General features: G+C 41.6%; 1 protein-coding gene and 1 long non-coding RNA gene across 2 annotated transcripts in view; one reads left to right on the top strand and one right to left on the bottom strand.

Moving 5' to 3' along the window:
* LOC310695546 overlaps nucleotides 1-17,523 on the bottom strand; it is a 205,723-nt gene that overhangs the window by 56,622 nt on the left and 131,578 nt on the right. The window lies entirely within an intron of this gene.
* MED13 (mediator complex subunit 13) overlaps nucleotides 1-17,523 on the top strand; it is a 104,426-nt gene that overhangs the window by 46,565 nt on the left and 40,338 nt on the right. The window contains exons 4-9 of the mRNA XM_083479729.1: nucleotides 5,411-5,556; nucleotides 8,526-8,723; nucleotides 11,353-11,535; nucleotides 13,147-13,309; nucleotides 15,381-15,491; nucleotides 16,739-17,422. Of these exons, the coding sequence (XP_083335855.1) occupies nucleotides 5,411-5,556; nucleotides 8,526-8,723; nucleotides 11,353-11,535; nucleotides 13,147-13,309; nucleotides 15,381-15,491; nucleotides 16,739-17,422 (1,485 nt within the window). The remainder of the gene's footprint in view (nucleotides 1-5,410; nucleotides 5,557-8,525; nucleotides 8,724-11,352; nucleotides 11,536-13,146; nucleotides 13,310-15,380; nucleotides 15,492-16,738; nucleotides 17,423-17,523) is intronic.

The raw sequence follows: 17,523 nt of genomic DNA, 5'->3' as shown, positions 1-17,523 counted from the left end.
ATGTTAATATTTTGTGTAGAAGGACATGCTTCTCCTTAAGCTTTGTTTCCATGTTGCAGTTTGGATATGTTGTGTATACCAAATCAGACTACTGGTATGTCTTGCTCAGTGCACGTAAAAATTACCGCGGGTCTCAGCAAACCACTGGATAAACCATTTTTTCCTCCAGTACTGTATTATGAAAGTCATGAGCCTCAGGCCAGGTGAGGTCATGGAGAAGGGCTCCTTTAACTGGCAATTTTTGAGGGGAAAATGAGAAGACTGCACTGGTCTGTATTACGAAAATTGCAGTCTTAGGCTAGTGTTAGCCTGTTTGCTAAATCCAGCCCTGGTTAAAATGCCCTTGATTTTTGCAGGGGGGGAAATGAATCAAGTGCAGTCCAAGCACATATGTTATTGACTGCTCTGCAGCTGGTCCGTCGGCTGCCTGTGGATTGCTAGGTTTGTACTGACTGGCACCAGGACAGCTAGTGGAGGTGCTAGGGATTGAACATCGGAACCTCCCGCATGCAAGGCAGAAGCTCATTTCTGGAGCTTCTTCAATAACTCTACAGTCACTTCTCTTTTTTAATTTAAGAAAATATAAGAACTTTTATGCTTTTTTCCCTGGTGGCAACTGTGTGTTTCTCATTGTTCTTTATTTTGTTAAGCAAACCGGTTTCAGACTTGAAATAGGCAACCTGAAACAGGTAACCAAAATTCAGCTTCTTGATCGCAGAAATATGTGATAGCTACTGAGTGATATTTCTTCTCTTAACATGACACACTGCTTGGATTTTTTTTAAATAAAGAAATTAAAGATATGGAAGACCCAATTAAAGAATTTGCTGCAATGCTAATAAGACAGTGAACGTTGGAAGTTCAGTTGCTGCACACACCTGCTCAAAAGTACTTCTGTGCTCCGTTGCCGTCAGTAGAAGTATTTAGCAGCTGCTTTAATCTCTCCCATTGAAATTATTGGGACTTCAAAGTACTTTAATTTGGATTATACCCATTAGGTGATATCCAGCTATGTAATACAGAGAGCAGACCATTGATTTCAATGAGTATGACTAACATTGAGTGCCGCCCATGGTGAATAAGCTAAGCCTGCTAAACTGTGAACCTTGTCTTGTGTGTGTGATTCTGCCCTTGCTTAGATGTAGAAAATATCGGTAAATATAGTACGCTTGATGGGAGTTGCTGGCACACTAATAACTGAATACCTGCTACTGAGATTACAAGCAGGAGAATACTGCTGTGCTCTGCTTGGCCACAGTGAGAACAGTATGCTGAACTTGATAGGCATTTTTCCCTTCTGATCCAGCAGGGCTCGTATATTCTTATGATCTTGTTTTCTTTCTGATGATCTCCTGTGAATGCCTGTCTGGTAGCACAGAGTGCATTCCTTTGGGGCTATGCTTCCCACTTTTAATTATTTTTTAGGCTGTTTCTCTTCAAAAACAGTTCTATCATGCCTTACCGAGGTAGCACCTGCCTCTTAGATTTGCAGCTTTCTCAAAAGAGCTAGGTAACCTCCCCAATTATTCGAATGCAGCAGCTTCATTGCTCATAATTTGAATTGTGACTTTGGGTCTTGCCAGGTTTGCTGGGGTTTTTGCTTGTTTGCTTTTTTTTTTAGTGGTGAATAAATCTGCTCAGTTTTATTTTCAGTTGTCTGAGCTAAACTGTGAAAGTTGTTTGATGCAGCTGCATAAGAACTGGCACAGGCCCAGCTGAAAATGAGTGCTGGAAGTGTTCTGAGCTAGTGCTGGAAGATCCAGCACAGACTGCCCCTGACGTAAGGACAACATATTGACTATGCAGTGATTTCTCTGCTTTTGTCAGTGTTTGGGGTATCCCCCCCCCGGAGTTTAATACTATAAGGGATAATGATAAATCATTATTGACATGACAGTTGAGAGCTGTAGCTTGTGAATGGCACAGAAGGGAAGTACCCAACATAAAACAGTAGATTTTATGTTTGACTGGTGATTTGAACACACTTCTATTTTCTGATGTCTTTGATTTAGAGGTGGGGTTTCATGTGATATCTCTTTCTATGACAGATGTGAAACCACTTCCCCAGTGTGTGTGTGTGCGCGCTTGAGGAACTAGCATGGCTTTTAGAATTTTGGTCAAATAGGCATCATTGCAACCCAAACACAAATTAGGTACATTACCTGCTGCAATTGCAAGGAAATGGGTGCTGTTGAATCTTAGCACTTTCCTACTGAGCTTAATTTCCTAATTAAATATGCCATCTTCTCCTGCCTTTGCTAGGTGAGAGAGAGGAGAAATCAAGGTTTCAGTTTCAAGCTGTCATTGGATGGAGCAATAGCTCCAGGGTCTGAGCTGTGTGGGTGAAAGTGATTTGGGACTGACTAAAATTCAGCTCTCCCATATAGCTTTTATTTTTCTTCTATTTTTTGTGTTAGTTCTAAAAATATAGGATTTGTACCATTTACTGAGATGCTTTATTGAGAGGGTATGGAAATGCCATTTTTTTATACTCTATTTTTAGATCTCTGAATATTAATTGTAAATCACCGAAATCCTTCCTTTGTAGAGTACTGGTACTTGTGATCCCTCTGCCCTGCCACCAAGCAAGAAGGATGTGTGTGAGAGAAAGAAATTAATGTTTTCTCTGTCTCTCTCTCTGTATAAATGTGTAGTTTCATCACTTGTTAGGAGAACCCTTTACATAGGTAAAAAAGGAGAGTGAGTTCTGGTCATAGCACTCACACAAAACCTTTTTTTCTGTGAAAACGAGTAAAGATCTGGAACTAAAATAGTGTTACTTTTTAAAAGTTGTAAATCTTTAAGACACTCTGGCTGGTAATTCCCCCTCCCCTCCATTCAGGATGTTTTTAATTCCACTTTCAAAAACAAAACATTTCCCCTAGTTCTTGTATGCACATTTCCATTTCCAGGGCATTACATTTCAGATTTGAGAACAAAGCTCTTTTGTTTTGACTTTCTCATCAACACACTTGGTGTACACAGTGATTTATGATCCTCACTTTCTGATGCTTCTCATTTACCTCTGTAGAGAAGTCCCTATTGCCATTTTATAGATAGGGAACTGATACCAAGAGCACACATATGTAACAAGCTGCAGTCCTATGCATGCAAACTTGAGAATAAATGTTCTGTTACATAGAAGCACAGGGAGTTGTTTTGTATGAGATCAGACCGTTTGCCTATTTAGCCCAGTAATGTATACTCTGTCTGGGAGCAGCTCTTCAGGGTCTTAGCCAAAGATGAGTCTTTCCCCTCAGCTGCTATCTGGTCCTTTTTAAACTGGCTTGAACCTGGGACCTTCTACATCCAAAGCATGTGCTCTGTCATTGTGCTGTAGTCCCTCCCCATTGAATTCAATGTAGCTGTCTTCTAGGTAAGCATATATAGAACTGCACCATTAAATTGATATAATAATCATTATATTAATACGATAATCATTCCTGCTCCCCTGGGAATGTTACTTGTACAAGGCCAGAGGTAGGGTGAGGAGGTCTAATGAAGAAGTCTCAGCATCCTCTGTTAATTGCAATCCACAGGATTCTTTGTGGGAAGCCATGTTAGCCATATTAAAGGTAAAGGTAAAGGTACCCCTGCCTGTACGGGCCAGTCTTGACAGACTCTAGGGTTGTGCGCTCATCTCACTCTAGAGGCCGCAGACACTTCCGGGTCACGTGGCCAGCGTGACGAAGCTGCTCTGGCGAGCCAGAGCCGCACACGGAAACGCTGTTTACCTTCCCGCTAGTAAGCGGTCCCTATTTATCTACTTGCACCCGGGGGTGCTTTCGAACTGCTAGGTTGGCAGGCGCTGGGACCAAGCAACGGGAGCGCACCCCGCTGTGGGGATTCGAACCGCTGACCATGCGATCGGCAAGTCCTAGGCGCTGAGGTTTTACCCACAGCTCCACCCGCGTCCCGTTAGCCATATTAACAGAGCATCAATTAAGTTTCTACTATATATATATGTCCACAGATAGGGGCTTGTTCCAGTTTGGTTATGTTTTTAGGTGCCTACTGAATATGATTTGTTATTATTGATGACTATTTTAATTTACTTCAAAAACATAATGTGTAAAGCTTCCTCCAGCCATATAAAGTGAGAAGCATCTAAAATGAACTGTATACTTGCTCTGTAGTTGTGAATGTCTGCTGCCCCTTGGCAGAGAGTATCTTTGGTTACCAACATCTTTGTAATATGTGAAATGGTCTTGAGAAGATAGTTAAACCTTTGTTTCTGATATATCTAGGTTTCCCATGTTAAGTCTGTTTGTCATGTAGGCAGTACCAACATGATCTTTCTTTACTGAATTGTTCCTTTCAGTCAGCTATACAAGTGTGTATGTGGAGGTGGCGGCAGCTGTACAAGTGGATTTAAAGTTCCTGATGCATGTGCTGAATTTTCCAGGCTTTTGTTTACTTAAGGACAGCTAAGAATGAGTTACTTTGCAGGTTTTTGTTTGAAGATTGCCAAGGATGCCTTGGAGCATATGCATTGTCTCTTACAACTTAATTGAAGAGGAGAGTGTCTGAATCCTTAGTCAAGACCTTTTGTTTTCTGAAATGCTCATTAGTCATTGAAGATAATGGAGTGTAAACAAATAGATTAATTTTAAACAGCCTGGTTAAATATACCTTTCCCCAAAGTGTTGTAGTTTATATTCTTCCACTTTCTGAGGTGCTGTTGCTAACTAACTGTAACTAACTGTGCTCAGCTGGAGCCTATAAAATGGACCCAGCAAAGTCTGGTTGCTGTAGCCACTGGTAAACTGCTTCTCCACACATTCCTCTGGTCTGTGATTTTTTTAACTGGGAAGTGGGGACTGGTATTAAGAGGGCTTGATTTGGTCCTGGGGCCTCCATTTCTGCTCTGTGCAGTAGAGGATGGGAATGTCTACATCAGGGATGGGGAACCTATGATCCTCCAGATGTTGGACTCCAGCAACCAGCAATCCCAACTGGTGTGACCAGTGGCTAGGGATGATGGGAGTTGTAGGCCAACAACAGCTGGAGAACAATAGGTTCTTTATCTCTGGTCTGCATCAAAAGGTGTGATCTTGCTCATCACTTGATGTGGATGGTGTGGAATGCCGATGATACTGGTTTGACTAAGGGATTCCTGACCACTTGCTTGGGGCAGGACAAAAATACAGTCCCCCCAAAAAAATTCCTTTCTTTTCTACTTTCAAATAATATTTTCAAGGGCCTCTCAATTTTTATATCTGTATTTTAACTTCAGTAATGTGAATGAGGGATTCTTTTTATATTTATGTGTTAAGGTTTATGTCTTTTTCTTACTTACTGTAAGCTGCACAGAGAACTTAGGCAGTTCATAAAGAAATATTGCACTTTTTATTTTCTTGGGATGCCTGCTTGGACTAATCACCTTGATTTCCTTCTGCTTCTTTCTTAGCGAACATTTGTCCTGCTCCTTCACCTTCTTCTTGCACGGGGACAGCAATGTTTGTACCAGCGTGGAAATCAACCAGCACCAACCTGTGTACTTTGTTAGTGAAGAACATCTCACCCTGGCCCAGCAGTCTAACAGCCCTTTTCAAGGTAGTTTCTTTGATTGAGACTTTTCTGTTATCTAAATGAAGGCTTTGTAGCAAGAGGGTGTTGAGCAGGGGTAGGCAACCTAAGGCCCGGGGGCCGGATCACCTTTTCAATCCGGCCCATGGACGGTCCAGGAATCAGCGTGTTTTTACATGAGTAGAATGTGTCCTTTTATTTAAAATGCATCTCTGGGTTATTTGTGGGGCCTGCCTGGTGTTTTCACATGAGTAGAATGTGTGCTTTTATTTAAAATGCATCTCCGGGTTATTTGTGGGGTATAGGAATTCGTTCATTCCCACCCCCCAAAAAAAGTCCGGCCCCTAACAAGGTCTGAGGGACGGTGGACCGGCCCACTGCCAAAAAAGGTTGCTGACCCCTGGAGTAGAGGTTAATCACAAGACTGATGAAAATGTCTTAATAAGTTTGCAGAGTCTCTCCTGGATTTCAGTTTTCTTTTTTATTAGTTATTCTAAACACTCAGCTTTGTCTGGAATAGCTGTCTTGAAAGATCCATTTTGAACTTCCAACAAAACATGAGAATCTTCAATTCAGTATTCCCTAACCTGGTCCCCTCTCGATGTTTTAGATTCCAACTCTCATCAGTTCCAACCAGCGTGGTCACATATCTGAGAGGATGGGAGTTGTAATCCAGAACATCAGGAGGGTTGGGGGAGGCTGCTGTAAACAATAGGCAAAATGTGGTTTTTAATCTATGTGTCAGTTCACATAGTACATTAATGTCAGCTGCAGCAAATATGTATTGTACAGGTACTCTTGCCAAAAAACACTGATTGGCTATAGGATGTACACCTGTGTTTGCCTCTTATCAATGTGTGAAATGGCACTGGAGCTTCCTGTAATGCAACCTAATAAGCTATTCTTGTTAAGGATGCGTTGAGATTCTTGAGTGTTGATGCCTATATGTTGCACTAAAACCCAAAACTTCTCGATGGCAATAAATGGATCTCATATGTTTTATTCCTGAAATGACCCTGAACTTATTTTTTGACTGGTTCCTCTACATGCAAGTTTAAAAACACACTCATGTTCAGCAGTTTTTCAGCTGTCTGTCGGCTGCTGCCAACTGTTGAAGGGTAACTTTCCTAACATAGACCAGTTTATGACGCTTTTAGAGATCACCCTTCTCTTGTTACCAGGTTTCCCCTATTATTAAAAAAGAAAATAAAATAATTTGAGCCTAACCTGTACTTAGCAGCTTGCAATCTGTGTTTCAGTAGATGTTAATGGTGTTTCTTTAAAAAAAAAAATCCATTCACCTCTCCTGTATTAGAGAAAATTGTTCCCTACTGCTGATCTCTTACAATGCGTTTCTATATCAGACTTTTGGATGAATTTCTATCTGCTGTTATGGTACACTGATTCTTACATAACTCACCCTGTTTCAGTACACATACATTTTAATGAGGGACAATAAGTCCTTGTCCTGAGATCGTCAGGTGAGGATGGCTCCTTGCTGCCATGCAACACAGTAGAGCACAGTCTACCCTGCTAATTAAAGCACAGAATTGTTTCTGAGATTTAAAACGGTGCTTTTAAGTGGAGATTTCAAACTTTGTCAGAGTTAAGAGGCTATTTATAATGCTGAACTATGTCTTGAGATTAGAAGCCTCCTGCTCCTTTGTCGTTCTTTCTGAACCCTGAAAAATGATTTGTGCAAACTGAAAAATTCCTTCCAGTAGCACCTTAAAGACCAACTAAGTTAGTTCTTTTTATGAGCTTTCGTGTGCATGCACACGAAAGCTCATACCAAGAACTAACTTAGTTGGTCTTTAAGGTGCTACTGGAAGGAATTTTTTTATTTTGACTATGGCAGACCAACACGGCTACCTATCTGTAACTTGTGCAAACTGGTTTGTTCACAAATTGTGATTTCAAGCTGTAGTCTGAAGATGATTGACATTCCTTGTTTCCCAGGAAACTATGGTTTACACTTACTACAAACCAAGATGGAAAGCCTTAAACTCTGTGTGCAGGAGAAGGGGGAAAGGAGCAAAAAAGCACACTTGTGGCCCAAGGACTTTAGGTTGCCTACCCCTGCTTTAGTATCAGTCCAGTATTATGGAATACTCTGCCAATAGGGATTGAGCAGGAACCTTCTGTTCGAACTTTTAAACACCTGCTGAAAACTTACATTCTTTCTGTTCTATCCAGGCAAATAAGACTATACCTTTCCATAAAACTTAGCTGATTTCTGGTTTTAACTTTATAAATATATATATATATGCATTGCATTATATATAATTTTTGTAAACCATTCTGATATTCTCTTATTAATAGTGTTATGTAAACATTTTTATAAAAAATAAAAAGGAAAGATAGTGGAACTTCCCTTAATACAAAGCAATATTCAGCTTTTAGCCTTAGTTGGAAATTTCCAAAGAAAAATGAGCATAGAATGGTGCTGGGGAACCTCAGACCCAGGTGTGTGGGTGAATCTGGCCCCTGGAATTTGCTCAAAGCCACACCCCTACTAGTCTAGTCCTGCTTCATAGCCTTCTTGAATGTTTTTGCCTGACTGGAATGTGTCCTTGAATTGCCCTTGGATTAAATCAGCGAGAGGGCTGGAGCTACCCATGGCATCCCATGCTATTGACTAATTACATTGGCTATTTTTTATTCTGCCCTGCCTTGCAGGCTTTGGTAATGATTCTTGTAAATATTCTGAACTGGAATGTTCACCCTAAAGCTTCTAATAGCTGCTTAACTTTAGCCACTGAAATGGATCTCAAATAAGAGTCTTTGCAGCCCTTCATGGGGGCAGTGATGGTATCCAGGTTCTGGTAAGCCATCCAGCAAAACTGGAATCCTTGAAAAGATTTAACTTCCCTTGCAAATTTACTGCACATGGAAGCTTAGCCCCTTGACACACCAACCGCCCTTGGGCATACATTGCAGATCTTTTTGGGGTGGTGCTGGTGAATGACAAACGTCCTTGTTCTTTGTATTTGTAGTTATTCTAAGTCCCTTTGGATTAAATGGTACACTCACTGGACAGTCGTTCAAGTTGTCTGATTCAGCTACGAAAAAACTGATTGGGGAATGGAAACAGTTCTATCCTATCACATCCAACCTGAAGGAGGGATTGGAGGAAAAGCAAGAAGAAATGGATTGGGAGGATGACTCTCTCGCTGCTGTGGAAGTCCTTGTTGGTACGAAAGCTTTTTAAATCCCTAAACCAGTGGTGGGAGGGACTGTAGCCCTCCAGATACTGTTGGATTCCCAGCTCCAATAAGCCTCAGCCAGCATGGCCACTGGTGATGAGTAGTCTAGTCCAGCAACACCTGGAGTGTCCCACCTGCCTCCAGCAAATGAAATTGCTTTATTTAATTACTATTTCTGAAGTGCCTAATGCAGCTCTCTGGTCTCTGATGAAATGCATTGTCACCAGATAGTCAAGATGGTCTTCACTTGTGAAAACTTACTTAGTTCATATGTAGTGTGGATTTAGTAGTAACAATCCCCCCCCCCCAAAAAAAAATCTTATTGGTCACCTTTGTGTAAATTGGAAATGTAAAAAAATTGTGCTGTTGCTTTGTTTAAAAAAAAACATTCTTTTAATCAGACTATTTAAATCAACTAAATGATTCTATAAGTGTGGCAGTGTTATTAAAAATATTGCTGATGAGCTATCTTTATCAGGAATGGGACAGGAGAGCACCAATTTAGGAGCTGTTAATTGCCTGTTTTAAAAAAGGCCTTGCTGCTAAAGTTAAAATTGGTGACTCCTGTTTCTTCCTTCTAAGCAAGAGCTAGGCACAACGGTAATGTCTAATAAATAATTGTCTAGTTATGATATCCCACTAGTTTTTGTCTAAATGGGAACTAGTATAGTTTGTTTGAGATAATCTTGAGGTTAAAAGGATTCAAAAGCTTTGCTGAAAAACTGAACACTAAAACTATGAGCAAGTTATTACATAGAATGTCAAGGTAAACTAGAGCAAATGGAGGGAAAGAAAGTGTAAAAACAAGAAACACCAGGAGCGTGGATTGTAGTGGGGGCACAACATGTCAGACAGATCTAATCATGGAACATTTTAAAACAAAGGAAACAGTTTATGGTTGGTAATGCAAAGGGAAAGGAAGGCTTAGAGGAAGGTAGGTGCATCATTGATACACCCACATCCCTATATATTTCGTGCCCGCCAAAGTTTCTATAATCTCTGACCATTGGCTATGGGGCTGGTGGGAGTTGGGAGTCCTACAAGGCTGTAATACATTGGCTACCCAAGTCTATTGTGCTGGTCACTATATCTCTTGGCCTGATAAACTTCACAATGTCATTACAAGGATAAAATGATGGATGAGAACCATGTATACTATCTTGAGATGCTTAGATGAAGGAAAGGGAAATATTGTAAGCAGTCAGAAGAAATTGTGCTTCTTTTAGCACTAAGGTTAGTCGCCAAAATTTACAAAACTGACCTCCTAGAGTGAAAACAATTGAGAATTTGATTTGCTTTAAGAGTGTCAGAGGAATTATAAGTCACAATGAAGCATATGTCATTATTTAACTTTAAAAAAAGAAGAATGGCGGTAGACTGGATTGAAATTTAAAGCATTTTCACTGAGAAGAGTGGCACTATTATAAGGCAAGCTAGAGTAGGATTTATGAGGAAGATGACAAGGAGTCTTACTGCTTTTAGTGGAGAAAAAGAAAAGGTAGATAAATTATATTGCATCACTGACAAGTAACATGCTTTTAGCCCAGCACTGGGCAGAAGAATAATTGAGGCATGGGCAAAATGATTGGGGCCATCAAGGATTTATATGCAACAGCGGAAATAGTTTCAGATTTCATAGTTGAAGAGAACCGTAAGCCATGTGTTACAGGGCTTAGTGGAGATGCTAGTAATTTTCTGAGTCATTCATTGGGATGTCGGTGAAAGGGGAGATGTTGGCAATTTTCAGGTTATATTAAACAGTTTTCCTGCAGCTTGTCATAAACCAGGGGTGGGCCACTTGCACCCCAACCTAATTTCAAAAGCCTTCTGCAGGCTCTTGGTTCAGGTATTGGCCAAGAGCAATCTGTTCGCTCCTCTCCTCCCACCCCTACTCCCAAGTCTGCCCGTTGAAGCCTTTGGGGTGAGGAGGGAGACAAGGAGGTGGCAGAAAATGAAGGCAGTTGCAGAGGTGGGGGGGGGGGATAGAAAATGGGATGTTCCTTCCCATTTTTGGCTCTGGCCACATCCACTGATAACACTCCCTGACAGATTTGCCCCTTAAGGAATGTTGACCCTCTTGTAAACAGTTACTTACTGCATCATATGTTATTATTAATAAGCAGTTGCTGAAATTGATACTGCTTAGTGTAGTGGAGTGTGGTGGCTTTCAAACTTTGCTAAGGAGCCCCCATATGTGATGTAAAAAATGTTCACATTTCCAAAAATTCTGGCTCATGTTCCAAGTGCAGCTAGTTCACTCTCCAGGCTTGTTTGGCCCTTCTTTCGCTCCAAACCCTCTCTTGCAGCTGCCTTTCAGGGAAGCTACTTCTGGATTTCCTTGATGAGAGGATCACTTGTGTAGTGTGAAGAACTTTTCTCTGCCAGGAAACTCATTGGTTGATGCTGATCCAATTGTGGCCATTCAACCCAACCTCTCTCGCATGTGAGGATAAAATGAGGGTGGAGAATTCTAATTGTCTGCCTGTCAGATTTTTTGTTTGTTTGTTTGTTTGTTTGAAGCAAGGCTTAAAAAGCAGTTTATGTTACAGTGGGTAGTGATGTACTTTGTGCTTGGGTTGGACTGTGTAATAAACTTTTTCTTTTTATTTATTTTTAGCTGGTGTACGGATGGTCTACCCAGCATGCTTTGTTTTAGTTCCTCAGACAGACATTCCTGTTCCTAGCACTGTTGGGTCAAGCAACTGCTTGGGTGTCCATCAAGTGCCTGCTTCCACAAGAGATCCCGCCATGTCCTCGGTCACTCTTACTCCACCTACGTCCCCAGAAGAGGTTCAAACAGGTATAGTAAAACTCCTTCCCCATCCATCAGCTTTGTCATATTTAAAATCTACAAAGGGGAGGTACTGTTTTGACATGTTCTCCCTGCCCAAATGGCCTCATCAGCATGACATAAAGCATGGGTAGGCAAACTAAGGCCTAGGGGCCGGATCTGGCCCAATTGCCTTGTAAATCCAGCCTGCAGATGGTCTGGGAATCAGCGTGTTTTTACATGAGTAGAATGTGTGCTTTTATTTAAACTGCATCTCTGGGTTAGTTGTGGGGCATAGGAATTCGTTCATTTTTATTTTTATTTTTCAAAATATAGTCCGGGCCCCCACAAGGTCTGAGGGACAGTGGACTGGCCCCCTGCTGAAAAAGGTTGCTGACCCCTGACATAAAGCAATGGTTAATACCATGATTATTTTTTGATGTTTATATCCTGCCTTTCTTCCATCATGGAACCAAAGGGGCAGTTGATGTGATTCCCAAGGCACTGACTAGACCCAGGTCTGCTCATCTTGAGCAAGGTGGTGGCCTCTTGTGCTTTAAAACCCCTACCCTTAGACAATGAAATCCAATGGATACCTTCTGAGTGCATGCTGCTGTCCATTCTCAGTCCCTGGTGCTTTGATGAGGTTTTCCATGGTAAATTGGAGAGTAGAAAGCAGGAATGTGCAGGAGAGATAGATGAGATTGCACTCCATGCAATCTGTCATGATAAAAACTACAGACTTCTGAGCACAAGTGTCTGTAGGTCTGACCATTCACGATGGGTGTGCATGCTTCAAATCTGGATAGAACCTAGTTACCGTCTCTTACTTTTGTTCCATACTTTGAAACTTGTGTTTGTTCAGTATACTTCAAAATACTTCAGTATTTGAAGTATTACTTCAATTTTTTTCTATTTTTAACCATATTGCATGATCTTATGTTTTTATTGCCATAAAATGCTTTGAGAGAGAGATGAATGAAACTGTTGTTGTTTAGTCGTCTTAGTCGTGTTCGACTCTCTGTGACCCCACGTACCAGAGCATGCCTTGGAAACTCTCACTTTCTTCTCAAAGCTTCTCCTTTTTTATGTCCATGGAGTTTTCTTGGCAAAATACTGGAGTGGTTTGCCAGTTCCTTCTCCAGGTGGATCACATTTAGTCTAAACTCTTGGCTATGACCTGTCCATCTTGGGTGGCCCTGCACGGCATAGCTCATAGCTTTTTGGAGTTATTCAAGCCCCTTCGCCATGACAAGGCAGTGATCCATGAAGGGGATGAATGAAATAGTGGTATACAAACAAACAAATAAATAACTTGACCATAATTTGTGTAATGCTCTGTAATTTGTATATGAGAAACAGACGAAGCCTAATTTAATGTGACACTTCTAGTGCCTTTTTATCCGCTATGTCTCAGAGTAGTAATTCAAAGGAAGACAATGTTGTTGTTGTTGTTTTAAAAAAACAACTATTTGGTGCCTGCAAATGCTGTGGCTGCCTCTGCTCTTGCGCTCTGATTTTTTGTCCCTGCAATAAAAACTGGGGTTTTTTTTGGGGGGGGGGGTGTTGTTTAAGCAGATACGATGGATAAAGTTTAACCGTCTAGTTAACTCTTGTGTTGCCGTCCCTCTTTCTCTTCAGTTGATACTCGTTCAGCCCAGAAGTGGGTGAAGCTCCCTTCTATTTCTGACATATTCAGCTCCGAAAGCATTAGTCACCATGGGGGCAAAATCCCTCGGAAGCTGGCCAATCAAGTGGTTGACAGAGTCTGGCAAGAATGCAATATGAACAGAGCGCTGACCAAGTATGTATGATGTTTTTGTGTGCATGTGTTCATATGGAGACATTGTAAAATCTGTACTTAAAAGTGAAACACAGTAGCTTTCAAATGAGTTCAACCAAAGCTGCACATGTTCCTTAATTGCTTGGTACATTTTAGTGTTTTTAATTTGTTGCTCACCCAAGTCTGAAGACATCAGAGCCATGTAAAGGAGATGGATGGGGATGTGTAAAACACTTTTATCGATTGCTGTATTGGCCAGCTTTCTCTCCCTTCCCATCTCTCCCTTGGCTATGACCCAAGAAAGTGTCACCTCCCATCCCAGAGGAACTAATGTATGTTCCCTAACCTATACTTCCTTTACCCTTCTATCCTGGAAGAAAGTGTGTCGACTTGCTACTCACTAGTAAGAAACTACTTAGGCCCTGGGCAGCAACATGTTTGGAAACTATCTGTCCAGGCAACTAATCTTTTACCCTGAATCTATCTTTGCCCAGCCTATCTCCTTAATTTCCTTCTCCAAATAGCAGGCACACTCTGGATAAATTAATTTATTCCAGCATTTCTAGGAATAATATTTGATCAAGGCACTAAGAAAGAATATTTCCTTGCTTTCCCCCTCCATGCTGCCAGGTTAGTCTGCTGGAATTGGACTCTGTGTCCTAGCTTGGGAGTTAGTTTGGGAAGACTAGGCAGCAAGTGGGAGCAATAGGAAAGCCAGAACAGGTGGTGTATTTAGGTTTTTATTTTATTTTTTAAAGCTATTTTTATTAAAGCTTGAGCAACAAAGACAAAACAATATACAAAAGTCAACATCAAATGCCAAGCAGATAACAGGGTGTATTTAGTGGGCAGATAAATCACTCTTTAATGAGAACTGGCAGGCTCTTGGGAAAAGGAGGGAGGAAGATAATGGCCTGTAATGAAGGCTGTTTTCTTTGTATCTGGAGCAGCAGCAAACCTGCACACACGGTGTGGGGACCTGTGGAAGGAGCCATTTCTCTGTTGAGATTCCTAGTTCTAGGTGGTGCAGTTAAGCTGCATTTAGCCATTCCCTTGCTGGAATTTGGACCAGCATTTTGGTTTCCAGCATTGGCCACCCAGATGCTTTGGGGTACGCACAAGGAAGGTCTTATGGTAGTGGTTGCCCCTCCTTATCTAGAAGTCAGAAGCAGATTGCCTTTCATTGTGGGAGACTCCATTTAGCTGCTGTGGGCTAACGGTTGCTGATAGGCCTACCCCCTTTGTGCTAATCTAATATTGCACAAAGTTGTGGGTATTGCCACACATCTTGTGGCACTTAATTTCTTAAGTTCGTTATGCATAGTGTGAAAAACTGCTTCTTTTTTGCAAATCCTGAACCAGCTGCCAGTCAACCTCATTTGTGTGAGACTTATATGAAAGGGAGGGGAACTTCACGTGAATCATAATTTTATAGATAGCTATGAAGTCCCCCTCATAGTCACACTTTTTCCTAATTAGTTAGTGTCAACATTAAAAACTGAAACAATATATAGAAATGGCCCTCTCAATTGTAGCACTTTAAATACAGTACAGTGGACGCTCGGGTTGCGAACGTGATCCGTGCAGGAGGCACGTTCGCAACCTGCAGTGTTTGCAAACCGCAGCGCCGTGTCTGCGCATGTGCGGATCGTGATTCCGCGCTTCAGCGCCAAAACCCGGAAGTAACCTGTTCCAGTACTTTCGGGTTCAGTGCAGTGTGCAACCCAAAATTGCGCAACCTGAAGTGTCTGTAGCCCGAGTTATGACTCTACTACATTGGATTGATATGGTAAATGTTATCTGCGTTTACCTGAAAGTTTTCATCTGTGTATGTGTGTACACACACGCACACACACGTCGTAAGTCCACAAAAGGTACTAACTTGAAAGGTATTTTACTGTCTGGCAAAACACATACCTGTTAGTCATTTCTGGTACAACATCAGCTTCAAAGAGAGAAAAATCCAGCTTGTCCAGATATGATTCTTTCTAGACACAGGTGAACCAGGGACATGTATAGATCAGTAATTATATGATCCACAATTTTCATCAGTTCACTTAAAAGAATAATTTCTCTCCCAAATGCAATGCAGGAGGAAGTATTCTGCTACATCAAATGGCGTATGTGAAGATGAGACAGTTGACAAAATGTCATTTTGGGAGTTTGTTGAAGCCACGCAGAGGACAAATTGCACTTGCTCAAGGTAAAGTTTGCAGAACATTCAGTTGTAGTGTGTAAAACTATGCAGGAATCTTTCAGGATCCATTTTATAAAAACTATAAAACAGTAAGAAGGTAACATATTGGTCAATACGGTAAGCTAACAGACTGGGTGTATAGGCTCTTTGGAACTTTATTTTATTTAGTGCATTGGTGTTTAACTGATGAGCTGGGATCCACTAACAGGGTTTTGAACTAAGATGAGGCACAACAGCACTATCACCATACAAATACATGGTAAAAAGATAGAAAGAAATTATTCTCCAAATGCAGATTTGGATTAAAGGTGGGTCCTGGGTCTAAAAGAGTTGAAGACGACTGATTTAGTGGATTTGTAGCCGCCTTTTTGATGGCAAGTCCTTAGATAAAATGCAATGGGTACATTAAAAACAGTATGCTTAAAACAAAGGAAATTTAGCTCAGCTAGAGCAAGCATAGGTAGCTGGTGTTTTCTCTGCCTGCTTGTCTTTCTTTCTTTGGGGACTTTCCCTGAGGTCAGTTAATAGGTGGGCCAGGGGACAGTCTAGGTCAGGCATTGGCAAACTTGGCCCTCCAGATGTTTTGGGACTACAACTCCCATCATCCCTAGCTAACAGGACCAGTGGTCAGGGATGATGGGAATTGTAGTCCCAAAAAAACTTCTGGAGGGCCGAGTTTGCCTATGCCTGGTCTAAGTGGAACAGCAGCAGCATCTTGATATGTTATCCTGCCTCCTTCTCTGTCCTCTCTTTTTACTTGGTTGTAAATGCTTCATTAAGGCATATACATTTGCCAATAGTTGTAGGAGGAATGTGTTCCCCTGTGGTAGCATAATGCTTAACCATTATTAAGCATTGCATCTGAATGCCTAAACCACAGTTAAGGACTGATGGAAATCAGGATGGGAAGCCACAGTTGGAAGCGGGTTTGCAAACAATGACTTCCGCTAACTGTGGGTAAGCATCGCGTGTGCACTGAGAAAACTGTGGTTAAGGCAGCTTTGCCACCTCTTCATACTCTGCTACTAAGGTGACTAGTTGGTGTCTCCATGTTCGTAAGCCGCAAGGGTAAGGCTTAACTCACTGAGCTAAACCACAAAGCAGTATAATAATCATGGACAAGTGTTACGTCTGCTTATCAACATATTTAGCTGAATTCGCTTTTGTGTAATGGTTGCCGAAATGTGAAATGCTACTGGCAGTTAACAATACAGATGATTCCCACCCCAATTCTCTCTCCTGCCCCTCTTTAGGTACAAAAGTCTCAAGCCAAGACTTGCAATTCAGCAGGGGCCAGTGCCGCCTGTGGGCCAGCAACAGCAAGCAGCTCCAAAGCACAAGGCAAATGAGAAGCAAGAGAAAGGAGATAAGCCCCAGAAACGTCCTTTGACCCCATTTCACCATCGTGTTTCCATCACTGATGATATTGCCATGGAGGCGGACTCAGCCAATCAGAGGCTTGTGATTACCACGTCCGATAACCAAGTGAGGTTTTCAAATCTCAGAACTAATGATGTAGCAAAGACTCCTCAGCTGCATGGCACTGAAATGGCAAATTCTCCCCAGCCACCTCCCCTTAGTCCTCACCCGTGTGATGTTGCTGATGAAGGGGCAACTAAAACTCCTTCCACTCCCCAGAGCCAGCATTTCTATCAGATGCCAACTCCAGATCCTTTAGTTCCTTCAAAAACAATGGAAGACAGGATAGAGGGCTTGTCTCAGACTTTCCCAGCTCAATTCCCAGAAGTTATAGAGCCCACAATGTATGTTGGTGCAGCGGTGAACTTGGAAGAAGAAGATGCAGATTCCACGTGGAAGTATTACAAGGTTCCAAAGAAAAAGGACGTGAATTTCTTGCCACCACAGCTCCCAAGTGAAAAGTTCAAGGATGACCCTATGGGATTTGCAGGGTCAGACAACTTACCTTCAGCTACAGAGTAAGCATACCTTATGTTTTAACTTCTAAAAGCAGAATTTGCATCTAATCCAAAAACATTTTAGTTCTTATGAGAAGATAATTTTGTTTTCCTTTTTATTA

Source organism: Podarcis liolepis, assembly GCF_965112155.1.
Source record: "Podarcis liolepis genome assembly, chromosome: 16".
Taxonomy (NCBI): domain Eukaryota; kingdom Metazoa; phylum Chordata; class Lepidosauria; order Squamata; family Lacertidae; genus Podarcis; species Podarcis liolepis.
Note: the sequence above shows the minus strand (reverse complement) of the source record. Positions and strands in the feature narration are given on the sequence as shown.